The 23,841-nt window shown below is 34.9% G+C and overlaps 1 protein-coding gene across 2 annotated transcripts in view; it reads left to right on the top strand.

The window, feature by feature from the left end:
• Positions 1-23,841, top strand: part of LOC129756779 (circadian clock-controlled protein daywake-like) — a 67,329-nt gene that overhangs the window by 1,879 nt on the left and 41,609 nt on the right. For both annotated transcript variants that reach the window (XM_055753788.1, XM_055753787.1), the window contains exon 2: positions 2,564-2,739. In XM_055753788.1, the coding sequence (XP_055609763.1) occupies positions 2,652-2,739 (88 nt within the window). In that variant the 5' untranslated portion in view covers positions 2,564-2,651. The remainder of the gene's footprint in view (positions 1-2,563; positions 2,740-23,841) is intronic.

Raw genomic sequence — 23,841 nt, 5'->3', positions numbered from 1 at the left:
ATCTGAATTCTGAATCTGAATTCTGAATCTGAATTCTGAATCTGAATTCTGAATCTGAATTCTGAATCTGAATTCTGAATCTGAATTCTGAATCTGAATTCTGAATCTGAATTCTGAATCTGAATTCTGAATCTGAATTCTGAATCTGAATTCTGAATCTGAATTCTGAATCTGAATTCTGAATCTGAATTCTGAATCTGAATTCTGAATCTGAATTCTGAATCTGAATTCTGAATCTGAATTCTGAATCTGAATTCTGAATCTGAATTCTGAATCTGAATTCTGAATCTGAATTCTGAATCTGAATTCTGAATCTGAATTCTGAATCTGAATTCTGAATCTGAATTCTGAATCTGAATTCTGAATCTGAATTCTGAATCTGAATTCTGAATCTGAATTCTGAATCTGAATCTGAATTCTGAATCTGAATTCTGAATCTGAATTCTGAATCTGAATTCTGAATCTGAATTCTGAATCTGAATTCTGAATCTGAATACTGAATCTGAATTCTGAATCTGAATTCTGAATCTGAATTCTGAATCTGAATTCTGAATCTGAATTCTGAATCTGAATTCTGAATCTGAATTCTGAATCTGAATTCTGAATCTGAATTCTGAATCTGAATTCTGAATCTGAATTCTGAATCTGAATTCTGAATCTGAATTCTGAATCTGAATTCTGAATCTGAATTCTGAATCTGAATTCTGAATCTGAATTCTGAATCTGAATTCTGAATCTGAATTCTGAATCTGAATTCTGAATCTGAATTCTGAATCTGAGTTCTGAATCTGAATTCTGAATCTGAGTTCTGAACCTGAATTCTGAATCTGAATTCTGAATCTGAATTCTGAATCATTCTAAATCTGAATTCTGAATCTTAATTCTGAATCTGAATTCTGAATCTGAATTCTGAATCTGAATTCTGAATCTGAATTCTGAATCTGAATTCTGAATCTGAATTCTGAATCTGAATTCTGAATCTGAATTCTGAATCTGAATTCTGAATCTGAATTCTGAATCTGAATTCTGAATCTGAATTCTGAATCTGAATTCTGAATCTGAATTCTGAATCTGAATTCTGAATCTGAATTCTGAATCTGAATCTGAATTCTGAATCTGAATTCTGAATCTGAATTCTGAATCTGAATTCTGAATCTGAATTCTGAATCTGAATTCTGAATCTGAATTCTGAATCTGAATTCTGAATCTGAATACTGAATCTGAATTCTGAATCTGAATTCTGAATCTGAATTCTGAATCTGAATTCTGAATCTGAATTCTGAATCTGAATTCTGAATCTGAATTCTGAATCTGAATTCTGAATCTGAATTCTGAATCTGAATTCTGAATCTGAGTTCTGAATCTGAATTCTGAATCTGAGTTCTGAACCTGAATTCTGAATCTGAATTCTGAATCTGAATTCTGAATCATTCTAAATCTGAATTCTGAATCTTAATTCTGAATCTGAATTCTGAATCTGAATTCTGAATCTGAATTCTGAATCTGAATTCTGAATCTGAATTCTTCTTCTTCTTCTGAGTTCCTCACCTGAGTTCTGAATCAGACTTCTTATTTGGAGTTCTGAATCTGAGTTCTGATTCTGAGTTTTGAATATTGAATTTTGAGTTCTAAAGCTGAGTTCTGTTTTTACTTTTGGATCTGAGTTCTGATTCTGAGTTTTGATCTGAGTTCGGAATCTGAATTCTGAATCTAAGTTCTGAAGTTTGGAGTTTTGAATTTGATACCGCATATGATACTGAATAAGAATTCTGAATATGAATTTCATATCTGAATTCTGCATCTGAGTTCTGAATCTGTTTTCCTAACTAGAGTTCTAAATATGAGTTCGGTATTTGATTTCTGGAACTGATTACTGAATCTGAAATCTAAACCTCGATCAAATCTGATTTCTGAATCTCAATTCATACTGAACACACAGCTGACAATTTTAGTCAATTATGTTTATTCGATTTTATTAGTTTTGCACATTTGCAATTCAGTTTAACAGTATCTTAAACAGCGTGATGATTCAAGCCAACCCAAACGATTTTAGATGGTGAAGGACTTGAATCCATATAATCTGTCAAATTAACGCAAACCAAGTCTTTTGATTGCCCAAGAGCACAGGTTCGTCGCTTGTTTCCAATCTTCAGCACCAAATCACTGGAGCAAATTCAATCAAAGAAACGTTGACTCAAACCAAATTTGTCTTTGCGCATTATTCATGCATGCTGCAAGCTTGTTAATAATTGGTTCTAGCTTATTTTTGGCAGCCGGTAATGGCTTTTTGATTTCGGTATAGTCTGTTTCCGCAATTTGATCAAATCTCCAATTGGAGTGAGCGGTGATTGAAAAAAAAATTTCGATTGATTTTTCTTTGGAACGAACTGCTGTCCTACTTGGACTAATGACTAATATTTTTTTCACAATATCCATTGTCTTAAAAAAATGCTTGATGCCTTAACTGAGCTTGAAAATTTGTCAATCAAAGGTAATTTTTTATATTGGAATAATACTTTTAAACCACATCTTGACTCATTGGGCCAAAACTTTCGATTTGCAGGGTAATTTTAACCAAATCTCGTGCCAAGAAAAGAACATCGGTTTAGCGTTGAATCGCGTAGTGCCTCCGGACAACAAATAAATCAACGATGAAGCCTTCAACGACCGTTTGGATCGGGTTGGTCAGCTTTCTGGCCGTCCTGACGGGATCGGCTTTGGCGCAGCAGTTTGAAAGACGTAAGTATCAACCAAGAGTGACTCGACTCGATGGTCGCAGTGGACTCTCTCCCCAACAGGAAAAAAAAAAAAAAAAGGGTGACTCAAACGATGGTTGGCATAAAAGAATTTTCTTAATCCCATACGATTATTTTCAAATCTGAACGAACTCTAAAAAGAAGATGAAACATTCAAAATGTATCGTAAAACTTTTTATTGCATCTTGATTGGATTTCCAAATATATTTTCTTGTCTCATTAATAAGAAATCTTGAAATTCATTGACTTTAAGAGCATTATGGGAGAATGAAAGCATTAGATTCCAGGCACATGACTCCTCGTTTTTTTTTCTTTTTTTTTTTTGTCTTTATTATAGAGATTTTCAACTTGGTTATATCTTGGATCCGGTATTTGTAACAGATATTAAATGATGTAGAAAAATATGTCTCCGGTAGATCTCCTCCCTTCGAAACATATCTCGCGTGAGCTTTCGTTACGTCGTTTGAAACATCTTAAGAATTCACAGAAAACTGCTGCAAAAGTTATCAAAACAACTTTAAAATTTGTATTTCACCTATAGAATATGTAGTCCAGGCTACAAATATTCTAATTGGAAAGAAGTTGCGACTAGTTTATGTCAGTGTTTGTATTTTTTCGTAATAAAATGTTTGTTTACATTTGTATGTATGTATGTATGTATGTATGGGTCCCCCATCGGTAGCAAGGTCCAGCCTATGTCTGTGTGGCTTGGCCTTCGAATTGCTTCTCAGGCTTCCACGGCCGATGGTTCGTCGAGAGAAGGCATCCAACCTTCAGAGACCTACAATGGTTGGCAATCCACTCCGCTTGCAATAGTCTCTTCAGATTAACCCCAGATGCATTCTCTCTGATATATATAATTATTTATACAATGTAACACATCTTACCTGACGGCAACTTATGGGATTCGAACCCAAAAGTTTTTCTTGCCGATACCGGGAATTGAACCCAGTACGCCTGGCTACCAGACTCACGCCTGCCTATCCACTAGACCACATCAGCGCTATCTAAAATGTTTGTTTACATTTACACATATAATCTCGTGACTAGGAATTCAAAATATTGAAAAAAACAAGTTTTCAACATATGGAAACTCCGATTTTGAGTTCAAGGTATTTTGTGGTGGACAGTTTTCCTTTTTATTAACATTACATCTGATGATTATTGTAACTTTTATAACAGTTGAAATTAATAGAATCATGTATCTATTTTTTTATTTATTTCTCAATATATATTTCAAAATTGGACAGCTTAAAGAATTCAAGAAAAAATTAAGAGTTCAACGGAATCTGTGTCAATTACCGGTCTCCTGAAGTCATGATAGAAGTGGTCTTGTTTAAAACCATAATTAGAGGAGCACTTTTTTTTTATTTATGTTCAAGTTCTAGTTGATGTTTATAAAAGAAATGTGGCATTTCTATCCCAAAATCATTGGCAATTTTTCTTTGTTTCACTGTGTAAATTAATGAATGTTCTCAGAAATTGTCACAAATATCTTAAATATCAAATTTTCAATTATGTTGGAATCTTATATATTTATGCGATCTGTCAAATCGCATTAAAAGCTGCTGGTGTCTTCTATTCGCTACCCGCTTTTCGGTCAATTTTCGTATCAATAACTGCGGTTGCAAAATATTTCATGAAATCCAACTTTCATTGGAACGGGAAATACTTAGATTTTTTGATGCTTGAATCGGTTTTTATTACGATCATATCTCAAATAATGTTACGTATAGGGGTTGAAGTGGAAAAATTAATGATGTCTCATAAAGAGTTAATTATCACGCCCAACGTCTATCGATCGGTTGCATTTATTAAAATCTTGCGCCAAATTTGCATGAATTTGAAACAAAGACGGAAATTGGAAATCGATAACTGTGCTCAAACAGCAGATAAGACCACCAGTGCCAGACGGGCTGTTAAAGCGTTATTACAAAACTTTGACTCCTGTAGCTAAATACTAAGTTTGAACAAGTTTTAGAATTTTGAATTAAACTCTGAACTTAGATTTTTTTTTTCAAATGTTTTTTTTTATCTTAACACAGTAAGAACCGCCAAGAAATCAAAGCCGAAAAACACCGATATTCAGCATTCTATATCTCCGAATCCATTGGATTTAAATTCTTCAAATTTAGTCTCCGTGAGCTAACGAAAGTGTAACGTTTAACTTTGTGAAACATAATTTCATGATATGTATCACATTCGTGACAAGCGAAATTATGATTTCAAATTTATCAAAACTAATGTAAAACACGATATGAGCATAAAATTAACTAGATTGTTTCAACTATTGAAGTTTCAAGCTGTGAAAAAAATACCTACATTTTTTACTGCTAAAAACTTGAAGTTGGGCCTATTTAAAAAAAAATTTCATGGTCAGATAATGCTGAATGATTAGATTATGTCACATGGTCGATTATGTTGTATAGTCAGATTATGTCACATTGTCGATTATGTTGCAAAGTCAGATTATGTTTCATGGTCGGATTATGTCACAAGGTCAATTATGTTGCATGGTCAGATTATGTTGCATGATCGGATAATGTAACATGGTCCGATTAGGTCACATAGTTGATAATGTTGCATGGTCAGATAATGTCACATGGTCGAGCATGATTGGATTATGTCACATTATACGATTATGTTGCATGGTCTGATTATGCTGCATAGTCTGGTTATGTCACATTGTCGACTATGTTGCATGATTGGATTATGTCACATATTCCGATTATGTTGCATGTTCGGATTATGCTGCAAACTGGATTATGTCACATGGTAAGATTATGTTGCATGATCAGATTATGTCACATTGTTCATTATGTTGCAGTCAGATTATGTTGCATGGTCCGTTTATGTTGCATGTTCAGATTATGTTGCATGACTGGATTATGTCGCATGGTAAGATTATGTCTCATGGTGGATAATGTTGAATGATCTGATTATGTCACATGGTCGGTTAGGATCAGATTTTGTTACATGATCGATAATGTTGCATGGTCTGATTATGTCATATTGTCGATTGTGTTGCATGGTTCGATTATGTCACATGGTTGATTTTGTTGCATGATTGGATTATGTTGCATGGTCGGATTATGTCACATGGTCGATTATGTTGTATGATCGAATTATGTTACATGGTCGATCATGGTGCATGATTGGATTACGTTAGAAAATTCGATTATGTTGCATGGCCGGATTATGTCACTTGGTCAATTATATTGCATGATCGGATGCTATCACATGGTCGATTACGTTGTATAGTCAGTTTATGTCACATTATCGATTATGTTGCATGATTGTATTATGTCACATGGTCCGATAGTTTTGCATGGTCGGATGATGTCACATGGTCGATTATGTTGCATGACCAAATTATGTCACATATTGCCATTTGTTTATCAATGTTTATCAATACGTGAGTACACCATAAGTTCACTTATTCTATACAAGCTACACATTGACAAGAAAAACATTGTGTAATACTACGTTTAGCGGTTGTAGCTTAATTACTACCTCCTCAATTTTTATCTACTATTTCAAGTTTCAATCAGTTAAAAAATAGACTTTTTCAGTGTCTGAACACGAAACAATGATGTTATTCACATATTACAGCTGTTTCTTTGGTTAAATAAGCGCCCTACTTAAGGTTGCCAATATGCTCATATATTCCCTAAAGGAAAAATATTGAAAGTTTGAAAGGGTGGTAATAAATTTTACAATTTGTTATTGTTTCAATTATAGTCGTTTTAACATCATTATGTAATTCGCGACTTATATCAACGATGCAGTTGGCGGACAGTTATTGATTATCTTATCCGGTACAATTGTGATCGTTGTCTACATTTGGGATCGAGTTCACGACATAAAACCAATTTAAATGAATTTTCACATTATTTAATAAACCAATCCTTTAGTGTTTTATTTTGTGATATCGAAATCATATGAAATACGGAAAAATACCTAGATTTCGACAGTTCTTGCTTGTTTTGTCAGAACAACCATGTAAATAAATTGATTGACTAAAGTTTTCCATTTTAAATATGATTGGCTATATGAATCAGACTGTTTTCTTCATTCTCTACCTTTTTTGTTGTTCAAAAGTTTCAAACCACGTTTTTATTATCCTTTTTCTTAAACTCCTCGATGATTCAGTTTTCGTCATTCAATTTTAGTTTTCGACACAAAAAGTTTCAGTTTTTGACGAGCATATTTCCACCTCTTTTGATAGCTCAGGAATATGAATATTTGCATACTGGAATTGCTTGTCTACTTCACGACGTTTTTAAACACCACGGAAACAGTATAAACATACCTAAGAAGATGGGTGTCGAAAAATAGATTATTAGTAGAATTCACAGCGCTTGTTTTCGACAGCTCAAAAAACATGTGGAAATTTCATTAAATGTTAGCAAAGATATAAAATAAATTATCGAAAAGATTGATTTCAGAACTTTATCCATCCATTGATTCCTTTTATGTTGCTTTAAATCGAATTAAAGGAGAGTTTTTTCGTTATTTAAAATCATTCTTATTTGGTCGATGGCATTGAATTTCACAGGTGATTTAGAATGTTACTTTTATATTATTGGTTTATTACTATTCAACAACTTATTCAGAAGAACTTTTATATTCAACGTATACTAAAGTGGGAGAGCAAAAATATGAACATAGATAGCTTGAGCCACCAAATAGAAAGATAAGCATTTCATTAAAAATTTGTCGAAAACTTGCTCCTGTCTAAATCTAGAGTTTCTACCCTACTATTTTGTATCGGAAACTGATAACATAATCATCTTTTTTCTCGTCGAGTCTTATAAAAAGGTCAGGTTACGATAGTGATTGATATATCGGATTATCCATCCGTTATATTGGCAACACTTCCCTAATGATTTCCTATCTAATCACCTGGCAACGATTCCAGTGAACACTACGAATTCACTCTTCGTCGATTCTAGAACAATAGCGAATTGACGTTCTCTCTCACTTGCCACTCTCTGTTATTGTTTACATTTGCCACGCAGCTCGTCAGTCTACAATAATCGTCGCGAGATAAATTTCGGATGTCGCGAGTGAGCTTCAACAGTTTTAAATTTTCATCCATTTTAGAATTCAGGACCCAAGCGAATATCCATGAATTTTAAACAGAATATTTCAAGAAAATCGTGCCAAAAACTACAAAACAAAAACATTCATTTTTAGGTGCACAATTAAAAGCACCTCATTTTGATTTAAAAAGTTTGTTCTTGCTGAAATTTCGATCGATATATGCTTGGTCGACGTCGTGACGTCACAACGCGTCATTTTTTAGATAGTTCTAATAATTCAACCATTACTAGGCATTCGCTTGTTCTTAAAAAATCACAAAACAAGTTGTGATTAAAAATGAAGGTACGGTTAGCGGTTGATTTTAATGATATCAATACGATAACAATATTTGTTATTGGATGCTTTTCATTGTAGGTGTATAGGTTTTATATTCTTTATATTGAAACAGTGATCAGAATGAAAATAAGTTCTGAACTAGTGATGCGTTCTTTAAGAACATGTTTATCTCTAAAATTTCACAAATCACGTAAAATTTGTGCACAATTGTAGGTATTTAATAAACACCTACAACATAACAACGAACCTTGAGAAAGTTTTTTTTTTCTTTTAGAGACACAGCTAGAAAAAAGTCCCACAAGCAAACGCTCCCAAACTAAGCTCTCAAGACGTGCCGTTGTAGTAAACTTTCTGTGAATTGTTTGTAGACAATCGGTCGCCTCTCTGGATTGACGCCAAAAGCTAACCAGGTAACACCTCGTCATACCCAGTCGCATGGTGACCTTCTGAGAGGGTGACTAGGAAAAATAAAAATAACAAGATTTCAGGGTCATTGATGTGTACACCAACAACGACGTCGACGTCGGACGATGCTCGGCATTTGGTCAATGGGCGGTGAAGCTGCAAACAAAAGTCATGGGCACTGGGAAAATTGAAAAAAATACCCAAAAATGCTATGTTTTTTTTGAATGGGCGAGCAACTTTATGTGTATATTTTATTATTACCATCCGGTGCGTGCTGTAATTTGACATAAGATATAAACACTAAGCTTGTTCACCGAAAAACGGTAGAATTCCTTTTGTAGGTGTTTGTAAATTCTACAGAACCTATTTTTCAAACAACATTAACAAACTCTTGAGAATGGCACATGACTTTGATCAACGTATCAGTTCTTGGAACTAAAATAATGCTTTTGTGGACATGCTGCGCTAAACTTAAGAGGGTATGTGACTAGCAATTAAGCATCCAATGTTTGGTTAAGTGCTCTAGGAAAACGCCGAAACAGCTGATCCATTGTTGAACCGAATTGAGGGCCACCAGGCGTCAAGTATGTCGCCATTCAGCATCCGTTCCCAGGCACAGGTGACCGATTGATTTATCTCAGGCAAAATAAAAGCCTTTAACGAGGAAGTTGCATGCTAATTTCCTACTGATTGACATTTTTGAGTCGATGTTCCACCGATGTTGAAGAACGAATCGCACCTAATTTAAATAAAAATGACAACAGGATAGGGTTTTGCACCTGAGCCCCTCAAGCCCACACTGCCACTAACTGGTGGTGACGATTGGCTGTCACAAAATCAAAATAACAAAAAAAAAAACAACGCAGTCATTCTTCTCTTCAGCCGACAAGAATGGACGGAACAACCAAAGGAAGTGGTTGATCTTGAGAGCTGCAATCTGCGCTCTGAAATGCTGATGACCTTCGGCCGTTCGGGGTATACATAGATGTTGGATGATTGTCTACAAAAATAATAACCCGAATCGGAACTAGCGAGCTGCTGATTCATTTTTGGTCCACAGAAATATGCGCATTTTGATTGAAAAGCTCTGCGAGATGATGATGAACTTTGGACACTTTTAGCACCTTTAGTCTTAGGAAAATTGAGCTGTTTTTAGGAAGACCTTCGCGAATAGCTCCATACTCTTATATTTTTAGGAACAGTGGTCGAATGGCATAGCCAAATTCCTTGATTAAATTGATTTGGTAGGATACATTTGATATCTTATTTACAGTTTGGCAGTCTTTTTAACCTGAAATCTTCTCATATTATAGTAAGTACATAGTTGGTTTTTATTTGAAAATAAAAGGAATTTAATCCTTCAGTTCATGATTTTTTTATACAGTCAGCGAAATAAGAATAGTACCAAAATTTTCTTCTGCAGTTAGTGTTTAAATGTACGTATAAATCAAACACATGTTTACTATTTTTGGGCGTAGCAATTGGCGTTGAGGACCAAAAATATGAAAAAAATAAATAAAAATGGGTGCGAAATATGAATAGTTCCACTTGTATTTTTCAACAAAAACAAGATTATTTCTGAAAATTTACTGTGCAAAAGTGAATAATAATGCTTTTACGAATTAGTTGAATAGACAACTGCATTTTAAGGAGTTTTCTAGAATTTCAAAAGTTTTCAAAGGTTTTCGAAGGGAGTTTAATGAGATACTCCTCTAGCGCTAAGGAATTTTATATTAGAGCTATTCTGCCGCTATTCGCAAGACTGTCCCATATGCATTTTCGTAATTTTTCAGTTTATCTCAAAAATCGTTTAAATACAGTTAGTTCTTCAATTTAGACTAAAAACTTTCATAAATTTGTTCTCAACATATATGGAAAAAATACCAAGTCATGTCTGTCCCACATGAAATATACCCGCAAAGCTGTCCCATATGTCTATTTGTGCAGAATGCTTTAAAATTGCTCCTTTAATTTACGTTAATTTTACTAATATTCATAAAATGTATGCGATAAAATAAGCATTCATCAAAATTACGAAAGTTGGACTAGATAAAACAGTATTGTAAAGTCAAAAATAACAATTTCCATACTTTTTACAAGCTAAGTTTAGCCTAATTGGTAAATTCCACCAAACTGTTTTTTTTTTATTTCGCATAAGGCTTATTGAAAAACATGTAAAACATGGAAAATAGTCAGCTACAAAGCCATATTCTTTTAGGTTTTTGTCATGCTGTTACTTGCTGCTTGGACTTTCATAAAATCTATGAACCAAAATACGCGTACCTGGTAGCACACGTACACGTAAGTCATATTGTACTTATAGATTTTTCTCATTAAATATTTGCAGCCAAGATGTTTTGCTTTTTCCGATTCAGCATTAATTTAATTTGTAGGTATTTATAGTTTTTCTGAAAAGATAATCGACCGAAAAACTTTCCAAAAGATGAAGGTACAGGCTGTCTTATTTATGGATCGTGGTTTTGTTATTCATTTTATTTTAGACCTACTCAATTTTTACGATAAACTTACGTTACCTTTATCTAAATATGTCATAAACATCATTTCAAACTTATTTTAATCAGTAAACAACCAGTAAAGTGAATAATAGCTCAGTTGGCAAGTCTGTTGTCTCCTGAGCCGATGTCCGCGAGTTCGAGCCCAAGAGTAAACATCGAACACAGTTGTACCGGATAAGTTTTTCAATAACGATCCGTCAACTGCAACGTTGATAAAGTCGCGAATGCCATAAAGATGGTAAAACGACTATAATCGAAACAATACAGCGCAGATAGAGAGAGTCAAATGATCAACTGACAAAAGAAAAGCCAAATATGGGACATTTAATACGCATGCGAAATATACTCGCAAGGCTGTCCCATCATAATTTTCTTATCTGCATCAGCAACTTCCAAAGCAAAAAAAGATTGGACAAAATTCTACAACAATTATCTTAATATCTGTGAAGAAAGAAATAGAAAAGGTAAAGTTTCAACCGAGAAATTCATAAAAATCTTTAAAGCCGTTTTTCTCGGTTCGTTGTTTTTGCATATGGGACAGCCTTGCCGGCAGCGGTAGTATAATACTTTATCAAACAGCTTGATTTTTTTTTATAAACATTCATTAGTATGATGTAAAATGATAAAATATAGATTTAAGGCTGAATTTGAATCCAAAAAACAGGCTTCAAATTCAAAAATTCTAATGTTTTTAAATTGCCAAACACTTTTTCTCTAGTTTTAAGTCATAGATGGCAGAACTATCTTGCAACTAAACCAAATTGATGCCCATTTTCGAATATCTGGGATTAGTTCAGGTGTGCTGGATGACTTTGGTAAAGAAATAAGTACTTGAAACCGTGTGGAAGACTTGAAAATTCTAAGATCACTAATTCGAAAAATTAGAATTACATCAAGGTCACTCAAAGTGAAGGATGGATAATCGAAATAATATTGTACTTTCCGATAGAGCTTGACGACATCATACCAATAATGATTTGCAATTGAATCGGAAGTCCAAAAAAAGTAAACTTATGCATGATTTATCCGTTAAACAGTTAAAAACAAACTGAAGAAGAAAATTTTGCTGATAAAATCATTCATATTTTAACTAGCAAAACTCAAAGTGGTACTATTCTTTTTTCGCTCACTGAATTACTTTTTTTAAACAGCTGTAAATGATCATTAAAAATGTGAATCAATTTTTTTTATATATGACTTTTTACAAAACTTTTGCAAATTTGATACTATATTAAACGAGGGCTTCATAAAGTTAAACAGTAGATGGTAAAAATATCTAAAAATATTACTGGCCTTAAAAAATATTTCTAGAAATATAACGATAATTTGACTAAAGAACTGATATTCCAGTTAAATTCAATTAAATCACTCAGGGTGAAAATTTAAGGGTGATACGGTCAAAATTTGGGCAAGGGAAAACGCGTGCGTATCGGTAAAATCGTTTATTTAAAAAATCAAATTAAATTTCTTTTTCAAGTTTAATTAGTATAAAATTCGGGAAAAATATTCAGTTAGGCTTCTGCTTTTCCAAATACGAATTGCCGGGCCTTACGCTTAACCCCTGCCATCAGATTTTGTACAGCCACCTTGTCCACCTTCTTTGCCGCAGAAAGCCAGTTTGCCTTGAACTGCTGCTCGTCCTTAGCAGTTTTTTTGGTCTTCATTAGGTTCCGCTTGCCAATAGCCCAGTATTTCTCAATTGGGTGGAGCTCTGGCGTGTTGGGAGGGTTCTTGTCCTTGGGAACCACCTGCACGTTGTTGGCGGCATACCACTCCATGACCTTTTTACCGTAGGGGCAAGATGTCAAACCCAGCCAAAACAGTACGGCACAACCGTGTTTCTTCAGGAAAGGCAGCAGACGTTTATTCAAACGCTCTTTCGTAAATTTCTTGGTTGACAGTCCCGGATGCTGTGAAAATGCTGCTATTCAAGCCACAGGTACACATGGCTTGCCAAACCAGATATTTCTTCGCGAACTTCGACAGTTTCAAGTGCTTGAAAATATCTGCTACCTTTCCCCTTCCTTTTGCCCTATAAAACTCTTGTCCCGGAAGCTGCTTGTAGTCGGCTTTGAAGTAGGTTTCGTCGTCCATTACCACGCAGTCAAACTTCGTCAGCATCGTCGTGTACAGCCTCCGGGATCGCGCTTTGGCCGTCGTATTTTGTTTATCATCGCGATTTGGAGTCACAACCTTCTTATAAGTCGATAGTCCCGCTCGTTTTTTGGCTCGATGCACGGTTCTAGACGATACACCCAGCTTATTTACGACATCTCGGAGAGAGAGGTTAGGGTTTCGCTTGAAACTACCGGCAACTCTCTTTGTCGTCTCAGCTGCTTCCGGTTTTCGATTTTCCTCCAATCCAGACTTCCTGGCTGTCGATAAACGTTCCCCAAACACTTTAATTACATTTGTAACGGTCGATTTGGCAACTTTTAGCGATTTTGCCAGCTTTGCGAGCGAGATTGTCGGATTTTCGCGATGCGCGAGCAAAATTTTGATACGCTGCTCTTCTTCCTTGGTAGGCGTTTTGACAACTGAAGAGTGAATTCCAAAATCAAAATAGGAGCAACATTCTGCACACACACCTTCAAAATAAGGGGTGTTCAGGATTCTTAAATGCAAAATTGAAAGAAATACGTCAAGGTGATTTTGTCCAAAGTTTGACCGTATCACCCTTTGTATAGAACATAGAGGTGAAATAAAAATCGGGTTTGTTCCTTAATAGTGTTTATGCTGTTCGTTATCAATCATTACAGAGCCTTTAAGCTTTCTGAAGTAGACACAATTCATTTTATTGATTTTTTTCAGCAAGAGAATAAATCTCTGAGGTTGCAAATTCAAATTTAAATCAGGATTTGATTTACCACACCTTTCATCAAAAGAATTCATCATTCTGCACTGACAGTTGCCTCATTTAAAGCTTTCATTAAACTGTGAAAATAAATCACATTGAACAATACCATGACTGACAAATCGCTTCTCATTGTAAACGTGTCCTAACAGTCGATTAGTCAGTAAAATAGTCATCAGAATAACCCTTCAAAAAACCATAATCTAATCATAAAAGGTGATAAAAGCTCCATAGCGTATAGTACTTTGGAAGCGCGTCAAACAGTCAATTCGCTGTCGAATTTTCCGTCACAAAACTCTAGAAAGGTTCCCACACCCCGAAAAGCCGGATCAGCCTGACAGATTATTCTAAACGCCACATGGAGTGACGAAATTGCCTGGGGTGGGCAAAAATTCCGTTTCCACCGTTGCGTAGTCTAACTTTAGTCAGCTGCTGCTATGTTCAGTTAGTACCACGTCTAAGTAAGGTACAAGTGCAGTTGTAGGAGAGAAAAAAAAACTACAACTCTGGTCCGGCTTCGCCGGCAATATTAGAGAGCGTAAATTTGTAGGAACCAATCCTCTGAAAATACCCCAGTGGGGGTCGCTTCGATCAATTCTTCTTCTCAGCATTCTTCGGCCGGGTCCGTATTGGACTTTTTACGGACTCTCCATGGACCTAGCACTAGCCGGCTTCGGAAGACGCCATCAAGTGAAGGGGGAGGTCACTGTTTGCCATCAGCCAATAAGCTGGTGACGAAATATCGGTAATTTTGGCTCCGCGGAAAGGTTGTTTCCATCCGTTTTTTGCGACTGCGATCAGCTGCCCGTAGCTACGTTAGAGTCTTGAAAGAAACGGAACAATCCAACCGGCTTTTGGCCACCGACTTTGAAAGACCAATATCTATCCATACTTCAAGCCTTAAGTATGTTTTAAGTTTAGGGTGGGTGAGAGCAAAAAACTGCATACTCGGGGACCAGACATGCAAAAATACAAATACACACAAACACGAGCTAGGTTCTAGTTGAATGCCAAACGATCCGATCAGATGTAGTGTGTGGTCTTTGGCCTAAAGACAGCCGCCCCTCAATAAAAGTTGGGGGGCACACGAATGGAGGCTGCCAGTTCGAGTATGTTCATTAACATTATTTACATTTTCACGAGCAAACGTTGTGCAAATCCGTTGACCTACACATGTTGGCTGATTCGCTGGCCTGAGTTAGAGAGTACAATGATCTTGCACAATCTGGCCAGGGGTTTGCTGCTGAAGACAGTTCACGCCTAGGGTTATTTCTTTGAACCACTTCTTGGATGGAAGGATGAATGACGAAGGGGGTGTTGATGGCTTATTCCTTTCTCAAATTGACACCGAAGGCTGTGAACTGCAGCCACTAGGGACAGGAAAGTGGTCTTAGTATTGACAGCTTCCGTGCTTACCATTTTCGGAAGACAGTTATCATCCATATGATGATAGGTTCTTTTTTTAAACTTATTTAGGATCTTTTTTGGCATTCGAGTTCGTTGATATGTTCTGAGATCCGGATTATCTGAGAACCTCATGGATATAATCAAAAGACTTTTGAGCAAAGCTTAGCAAATCCTGTAAAAAATAATCACAAATAACACAGTTATTAGAAGCCGTCGTACAAATTTTCAGAACTATCAATCAATTTTAAATGGCATTCATCCGAAGACGCGTGGCATCACACTTACAAAGGAAAAAAAGAAACCCAGTTATTAAACCTATCGACAAGGCAAAACAAAAGCTTAATCGATTTTCGAAGAATTGCATGCAAAGACAGATTATTACAGGTTAGGGCAACGGGTTTCTCTAGAAATTGCGGGTACCCGAGACTACTATTTTTGGTCACGTTTTAATCGATATTGCGGAGATCTTTAGCAAGCTATCAATCAAATCAAATTGCTTGGAAACAAATTGAATATGAACGCCGCCAACACCTTGCTCTTGAGCGGAAATAAACGATGTAAAGAGTTTATTGAAAAATAATAAATTCAAATGAAAATAGCAATTAAAGTCTTCAATATTACTAATAAGAGTTCCTTTTATATTTTGTTATTCAAAAGCGTTTAGAGAAAGATCAATGAACCGATGTCAGGTATCGGAAAATTATGGTTTTGAGCTTCTACTAAAAAAATATAAGTTTTTTTAGACATATACTTAAGAAATCACTTTGTAATCTAATGATTAATCTTGTTCCGTTATCATTTTTTTTACTATACTAATTGGTTTATATATTTTCTTTTTTTTTTTAGGTAAGTGATCCAGAACCAATATTTAAAATTGAAGGTAAACATGAGTTGATTTATGATTCGATCGTGAGGGTCGAAGAATTCGGTCTCTTCATAGAAAATTTTAAATTTTGAATCAATACAAAAACTTGTAAAAAAAATAGAGATAGAAGCAAAAGTTTTCATTTTTACAACTATATTTTAAAAGTCTTAGGAACTTCGCACTAATTGAAATGCTCAATTTGTAATTTTTATACTTTTAGTTCACTGTAACATTTTGTTTTTTTTAGCAACCTTAATACGTTTTCGTTTTTGAGTTAGCTTTAGCAATATCCACAAAAAGATTTATTCTTAAGATAACCCAAGCACTTACGTTGGCACATCCACATAGAACACACATCAACAACAAGCTCTGGGCAATTTTGTTGAGAGCTTGAAAATTGTTAAAATAAATTCCGCAAAATCTTGTACAGAACTTGAAAGTTTATTTTTATTTAAAAAAATCAAGTGAGGAACATACAATTTGAATTGATGCCCACTTTTTAAGTGTGAGCGAGTACCTTCTCTGTGTAAAGTATTCTCTGATGAAGTCAACACTTTAAGGAATTCTAAAGTTGAAAATATTTTTATGAAAGAATTAATTGAGTTGTATTTTTTTTTTAAATACATTGAATCATCTTATTTTGAAAAAAATTGCCTGTGGATAAAATTTGGTGAAATTTTCTTGGAGTTTGATCAAATTGTGTAGTACTTCAGAGATATTTTGAATTAGATAACATCTTCAAAATTTGAATAGGTGTTTCGACGCAATATTTAATCATATAATGTGAACTTAATAAAAATCATGAATCAAACCAATATACCTCTCTTGTTTGTCAACCGATTTTTATTATAGGAAATAGTTTCGGAAGCCTAGTAATGTAGCTTAAATATGTTTCTCAGACATCATTCACCTTCAACACTCCAGTTTAACGTTATTCAAAGGCAAAGAAAAAAAAATCCGAAAATACATGCTTCGGAAAAAGACTGTAAACCAGCTACAAAATGCTCAAAAAAATCAATGAGTATCCTAGACATCTGAAACTTGTTAGAAGCTAAACGTTGGAATTAAGTAGGTTGTAACGGCCCGTAGTAGGCAAAGTGGGAATATCCGTAGTATCTCTAATGCATAATTTGAACATGTATCATGTCAGTCTTATTGGGAGTGGATCTTTGTGTGCTGAAATGTGAAATTTCGGTAAAATGGAAATTCCACCCATAAGGACTACGGAATAACTTATCGTTATTCTGACAGTCATCACGAGCTACCAATGGTGGCTTTTCTATGGGAGAATTGAAAATGGAGTCTTCTTGGAGACCAAAAAGAAAACCTGAGGGTCTTAGCATTTTGATCCTGGAGTTGTTCGGTCGGTTTGTAAAATAAGCTGCGTTTTGAGTAAATCTGAGTAAGGCGGTTATTACCCTACTGCTTTCAAGTATTTTCCTCAATAAATCTGCCCTAATAGTACGTGCCGCGCAAGTTGTGATTCGAGCCTACGACGATCTCGGGAGTTAAAGGCCTAGCTATACGTTTTGGCATCCAAACCCAGCCCGGGAAGTTCTCTGGCGGTAGCTTGTGTGCAGGTGCAAGGACGATTTTATCGGTAAGTTTGCATTTTAGTTACCTTTGTGAACCTCTTTTCAAGCATTGTGTTTGGTCATTTTATGCTGCGGAGAACTACGGATATTGTGCGGCAACTAAGTTCGTGAACCTACACAAACTTTCCTCATTTCGCCAACACCATTTTGGTTACTTTTCTTTGGAAGCCCACCCCTGGGAAGAAAGTCCGGGTTTTAAGAGACTTCAGCACATCAACTGTTTTAGTTGTTGGCGCTTAAGTGCTGTTAAGTTGAGTTACGCAATTTTGCTAATAAAATTTTCACTTTCCTTTAGCACGAAGTGGGATTCAGTCCTGATTAAAATCAGTGGCTGTTGGTTTTTGAGAGTTTTGTCGTCTTGTTCCAGCTTCGACTTCCGAAGGAAATCGAGACGTTACAAGGTATATATTTTTTGAAATTTTTTAAGATGACCACAAAAAACGTAAGAAAAGTGGTGTAAAAATCGTACTTTTCAATCAATGAAAGGTTAAAAAAAATCTTAAGTCATACCAGATAACCTTTGAAAAGAGGATTGAAAAGTTGACGTAATTTAGCACATTTTTGCGTTTTAGTTTTTTAAAATTTTTGAAGAATTGTCAAAGGAAGCTGTTTTTTAAACTTTTAGTCAAATTTCAATTTATCAGATATTCTTGCACTTAAACTCAGCTTTGAACGGGATTTAAAGTATATAAACGCAAGATTTCCGTAATAAATTTATACTCACTAGAAAAATAATTTCATACCAATTTTAGTGGTGTAATTACATTAGCGCTGCAATTCCATACACAGAATGTGATAAATAAAATTGTGATAAACTTTCTAAACATTCTGAAATCAGTGCAAAATTCCGCTAGAAGCTGCTTTTTCGCGAAAATTTCTGGATTAACTTTTTGTTTTATATTTATCATATTTGTGTTTAGTATCACAGTGCTAATGTAATTACACCACTAGAATCCGTATTAAATTTTCTTTCTAATGAATATCAATTTCTTGCGAAAATCTTGCGTGAATATACTTAAAATCTAATGCGAAGCTAAATTTAAGTGCAAGAACATCTGAGATATTGCATATTGACGTCAACGTTCTCACTTTTCAAGCTTTATCTGGTATTACATAAACAATTTTGACGATTCATTGATTGGAAAGTACAGTTTTACACCACTTTTCTTCAATTTTTAATAGTCATAATCTTAAAAAATATATACAATACTTTTTTCCAACATATTTTTAACACTCTATGGGTGGTACATTTTAACACCCTATGGGTGGTATGAATAAGAAAATAGCAATTGCTTCGATAGCTTTTACTTAGCTCGAACTTTAGAATGGCAAAATATGAAAGCATTTGCTCAACTAGATTTGTAAAAGCAGAGTAGATAATTTACTTTCAACCAGCACCGAATAAAAAATATGCATGCCATTCGAAGTATTTGACTCACAAAACTGCTCGAAAATAGCAAAAGCAATTACTAGAGCTTTATTCATATCAGCCATAGCTTATATTTTCAGCTTTCTTGGACACTACATTTTTTTTAGCATTCCGTTGCTGATTTACAGTCTCTTTTCCTAAGTTTTTATTTGGATTTTTTTCCTTCAACTTTGAATAACGGAAAACTGAAGTGTTGTAGGTGAATGATGTTTGAGACACGTATTTAAGTTACACAACGAGGTTTTCAAAATTAAAAATATTGTAAAAATCAGATGAGAAACAAGAGAGTTATAGCGGTTTTAAGCGAGGAGTGTCAAATTGACATTCAAGTGATTCAAGGTCTGATTGGGGAGTTTTTTTTCATGAGCTTTCAGGGTGCATCCATCAAAAAAGGAAATATGCAAAATTATTTGAGCATTCATTGAGGGTTCCTGAAGAAATTTCATTATTTGGAAGCACCCGAAGAAAGTTACAAGCAGCCAAACTTTCAATTGTGTCATATTCACACTTAAGAGCGGATTAGGGTTAACACATATAACATCTGACTATTTGCCCAAATGGTAAGGTACTGGTGAGGTAACTCAGAGGCATCTTGTTTAATTCCCGGTCGAGGCTATATTTTTTTTCTTTTACTATTCATGATCGATTATTTTGATAGTTGCATTATACGGCTAGTCGCATCATTCGTCAAACAAAGCACAAAAAAAAATGTTTGAATATGTGTGAATTGTTTGAAATTACAAACACCCATACATTATTTTGTCATTGCTTGTTTGACAAATGATGCGACTCGCCGTTTAATATAAAGTGCATCGACCATGACTAGTTAACAAAAAATAATTGAAAATGTATAGTGAGTGTATGCTACGAAGAAAAAAATGAATTTCACAATATTTATAAGATTTGGAAATTTAAAACAAAACGGTATTCATCGGTTTTTTAAATCATTGGAATGTTGTTTTTTATAGTAATGAAATATTTATGCAAATGAAGATAATTATAAGAAAAAAATAGAGGGTCATAACAATATACTTTTTAATTTTATTTTACTACACTGAACCCAAATTCACTCTTAAAATACACATGATTTTTCACTTAAAAACAAGGATCCAGTGAGTTTCTTCCATTCAAGTGCGACATATACATTTCACTTGGCAGTCACTTAAATTTCAAGTGAATTCATCCACATTCACTTCAATCGTCACTTGAATTTGAAGTGAGAAAAAATATTCACTTTCCCATCACTTGAATTTTTAGTGAATGTCGGGTTGTAATTGTGTTTATTTTTAGAGTTCAAAATGGCAAATTTTAAAGTGCAGCGTTTAAAGCTTATGCTGGATTTGGATTTTCCCAATTCTTTACTAGGCGATTTTGGCGGTTGTTTGTGTAAAACGAGATGTCAGAAAAAGTTATTTAAAGATGTTATCATGTTTCAGCTTATGAGTTGGACTGGACAGATTTTCTGGTTTGCAGCAGGGAAGATTTAGAAGTCGCACTATCCGCAGTAACAGATCTGCCTGGAGATTACGAAGGAATTTTCCAATCAATAAATTTATGGCGAAAGCGTAATGTAAGTATTTGAAATCGAAGTAGTGTTCTATAAATGTTCTTTTATTAAAAAATGCGAGAGACAATTAACTTAAAACTTACTTATAAATTCAGATAAATTTCACTCGAACGTCAAAGTGTAATTCACTTGACCGGTCACTTAAGTGAATTAACTTGACCCGTCACTTAAAATTCAAATGAAATTACGTATGGCTAGAATTTACTACAGATGTCACTTACTTTTTAAGTGAAAATTATTTTGCGTGTGCTACATAATCTTCATATTGCGAATGAACTTTATTCAAAATATGCTAGATATCGTCTTCCAAAATATCGACCATATGTAACACTCTATTTTCCATGAAATGAAATTGAAATAAGCGCAAAACGAGCACCGTTATAGTTCATCTGTTATTTGGGCAGTGAAAACTAATGAAAACATGAGTTTTTAATTAAACCCTTCAGGCTTGAAGGAGTAAGAGTAAAAAAATGATCAGCTTTTAGTTGATATTGCCAATCGATTTTTCATATTTTAAGTTTTATGTGTCAAATTTTTCTTGTTTCTTGAATTTTTTTTTAATATTCTGATCCTGTCATGAAAATTGATGAAAGTAAAAGGACCAGGTCAACCTACTGCAAATTGGATTTTCGTAAGCACTAAAATCTGATGGTTTTCCTACAATGGAGGGAGAATGACCAGTGCTCGGTACAAAAGCGCTGATCGGTTTAATTTTGCCGCTAAGTTTGGACTGATTTAGCGAATTTAAAAGTTCCGCTAATTGAAGATCGCTAACTCCCATATATTTGTATCAATGTCTCGAATTCTTAGCAGCGGTGCGTAAACTCGCATCGGAAAGAATCATTCGGCTGATTTCTTCCGAGTTTAACTTGTTGTGTGCAGATTGATTTTATCTTCGTTCCAATCATTACGTGATTGCACACAAAACGAAGACAACCGTTCTGCATTGATCTTTTCCTCGCTTCGCAGGAATAAATCACACCAATGAAACAACAGAACGAAGTTTACCGTACACGAATGCACACGAGCGATCGTTGCCGACGGACCGAGTGAACATTGCCTCGCACCCTTCTCTCGCTCGTTTCTCGTTCCCTTGTATCTATCACTTTTAGCCACGCCCCCATACGTTGTCCAATTGATGTGTTCGGCTGCCGAACGAAAACGATTTGAATTTTGAATTCGCAAAACTGTACGTTCGCTTCGCTGATGTTGTTCCCGATTGCTGTTTACTCCTGTCGAGTTTACCCGAAGCTTACTTCCTGATGCTTTCCGAGTTGAACTATCGATAGCATCATTGCAATTTGAGATTAACGAAATAAAATCGTTCTGCAAAGAAGAGCAAAGTGCGAGTGTGTAGACTCGCGATTTTAACATCTCTGATTCTTAGTGATAGAATAAACTTTTTTTTCATTAATCAAGTCAAAGTGACATTGTGCATCATTCTGATTGCTTAATTGGATTCATTTGAGGAATGCGTACTAGAGTTAGAGCAAAGATGTATTTCGTGTCATTTTTCTCTCTTTGAGCACTTTTTTTTAACAACTTTTACAGATGAAGGTATAAATAAAAGGTTTGAAACAATATAAAACTATTTTCAACATCTCTTCATAAGCATTTGTTTTTAAGTGGTTGAGCTATTTACTTTTCACAATACAGTTTTCTTGAGATTTTACAGATCAGTTCATATTAAAATAAGATAAAATCACTTTTGTAGCCTTGATTTTAAGTTCATATAGAAATTGTATAAACGTTTGTCATTGCTCCGGCAAATTTGAAAAAGGGGAGATCAGGTTAAAGATTTTCAATGAGGATTATGTAAAATAATGCCAAAACAAAAAAAAAATAATTCCACAAAAGATTATTTGCAACAAAATTGCATACTATCTACTTTGCACAAAACCAATAGATCAAGAAAATTTTTAACCAAAATAAATAAAAAAAAAAACAGAGATATAGCTCCCATTTGCCACATTCTGTTCATTTGCTATTTCTTTAATTGCTCGAAAATCGTTTGTTTTAATTTATAGAACACAGAGACTCGTTAAAACTGCTTGACAGTTTTGGTTTTGCTCATATAATTTTATGAAAATACGATCCATTTATCTTATTTTAAATTAAATCCTTGAAATTTCATTAACTCCCCCTTGGGGAGTTGGAAAAATCGAAAGGGGGAAGTGCGTGACTAATAAAAATTTTTATATTTAATCCAGCTTTAATGTTGGTAAACAGTTCGCGATTAACGATTAGCGCTTCAAGCTTAAACCGATAAATTTTTTGATACATTTAGCGTATTTAACTAGCGATCGCTAACTTTGTATGGTATAGCGATTTAATTAGCGGCGCTAATTTTTCAGTTAGCGATGCCCAACACTGGGAATGACCATTATGGGTTTTGTGTGGGATGAGGATTGGTTTTGTGTTAATGCCAGCGAAAGAATTGGTTGCAAAACAAAAGGTAGATTTCGTTAAAAATTTTTGATCAGTTTAACACAAATGCGAATAATTTCTACCAGTTAATTCAAAATACTAGTCAACTTTTTCAAACTGCACTCACAGAAAACGAACTATCACTGAAAGCTACCAAAAATTAGACGGATACAATTTGTTGGTAGCGGTCATGGTCATTCCAAATAAAAAAAAAAAACCAGACAAAACACCAAGCCGGTTGAATTCGATTTTGACCTCCTTTCCAGATTGGCACAAATAGATCACCCGCCATGTGAACTGGTGGCAGTGAATCGTTCAAAAGTGCACTGAAAGCTTTAACCGCCTATTAATAGAGGAGCAAAACAGAGAAGGTAAAAAGAGCCACAATCACACTCACCCTTCAACGGGCGGCACGAATCCAACATTAGAGCGCGATAGAGCATGATCATCAGCTGTTATGATATCATAATTTGACCGGGTGGGTTGGTCAGAGAAAGGGAATGGGGAAGGTGTAATGCTCGCATTCCACCAAAACACGCCTCCACGCCTGGCAGCCATACGGTCTTCGCGCGTTTCATTATTAGATTATAGGCACAAACTTACAATATTGGACACCCCGACAACGTTCGTCGTCAGCC

Source organism: Uranotaenia lowii, chromosome 3, assembly GCF_029784155.1.
Source record: "Uranotaenia lowii strain MFRU-FL chromosome 3, ASM2978415v1, whole genome shotgun sequence".
Lineage (NCBI taxonomy): Eukaryota > Metazoa > Arthropoda > Insecta > Diptera > Culicidae > Uranotaenia > Uranotaenia lowii.
This window is presented reverse-complemented; position numbering and strand designations above follow the sequence as displayed.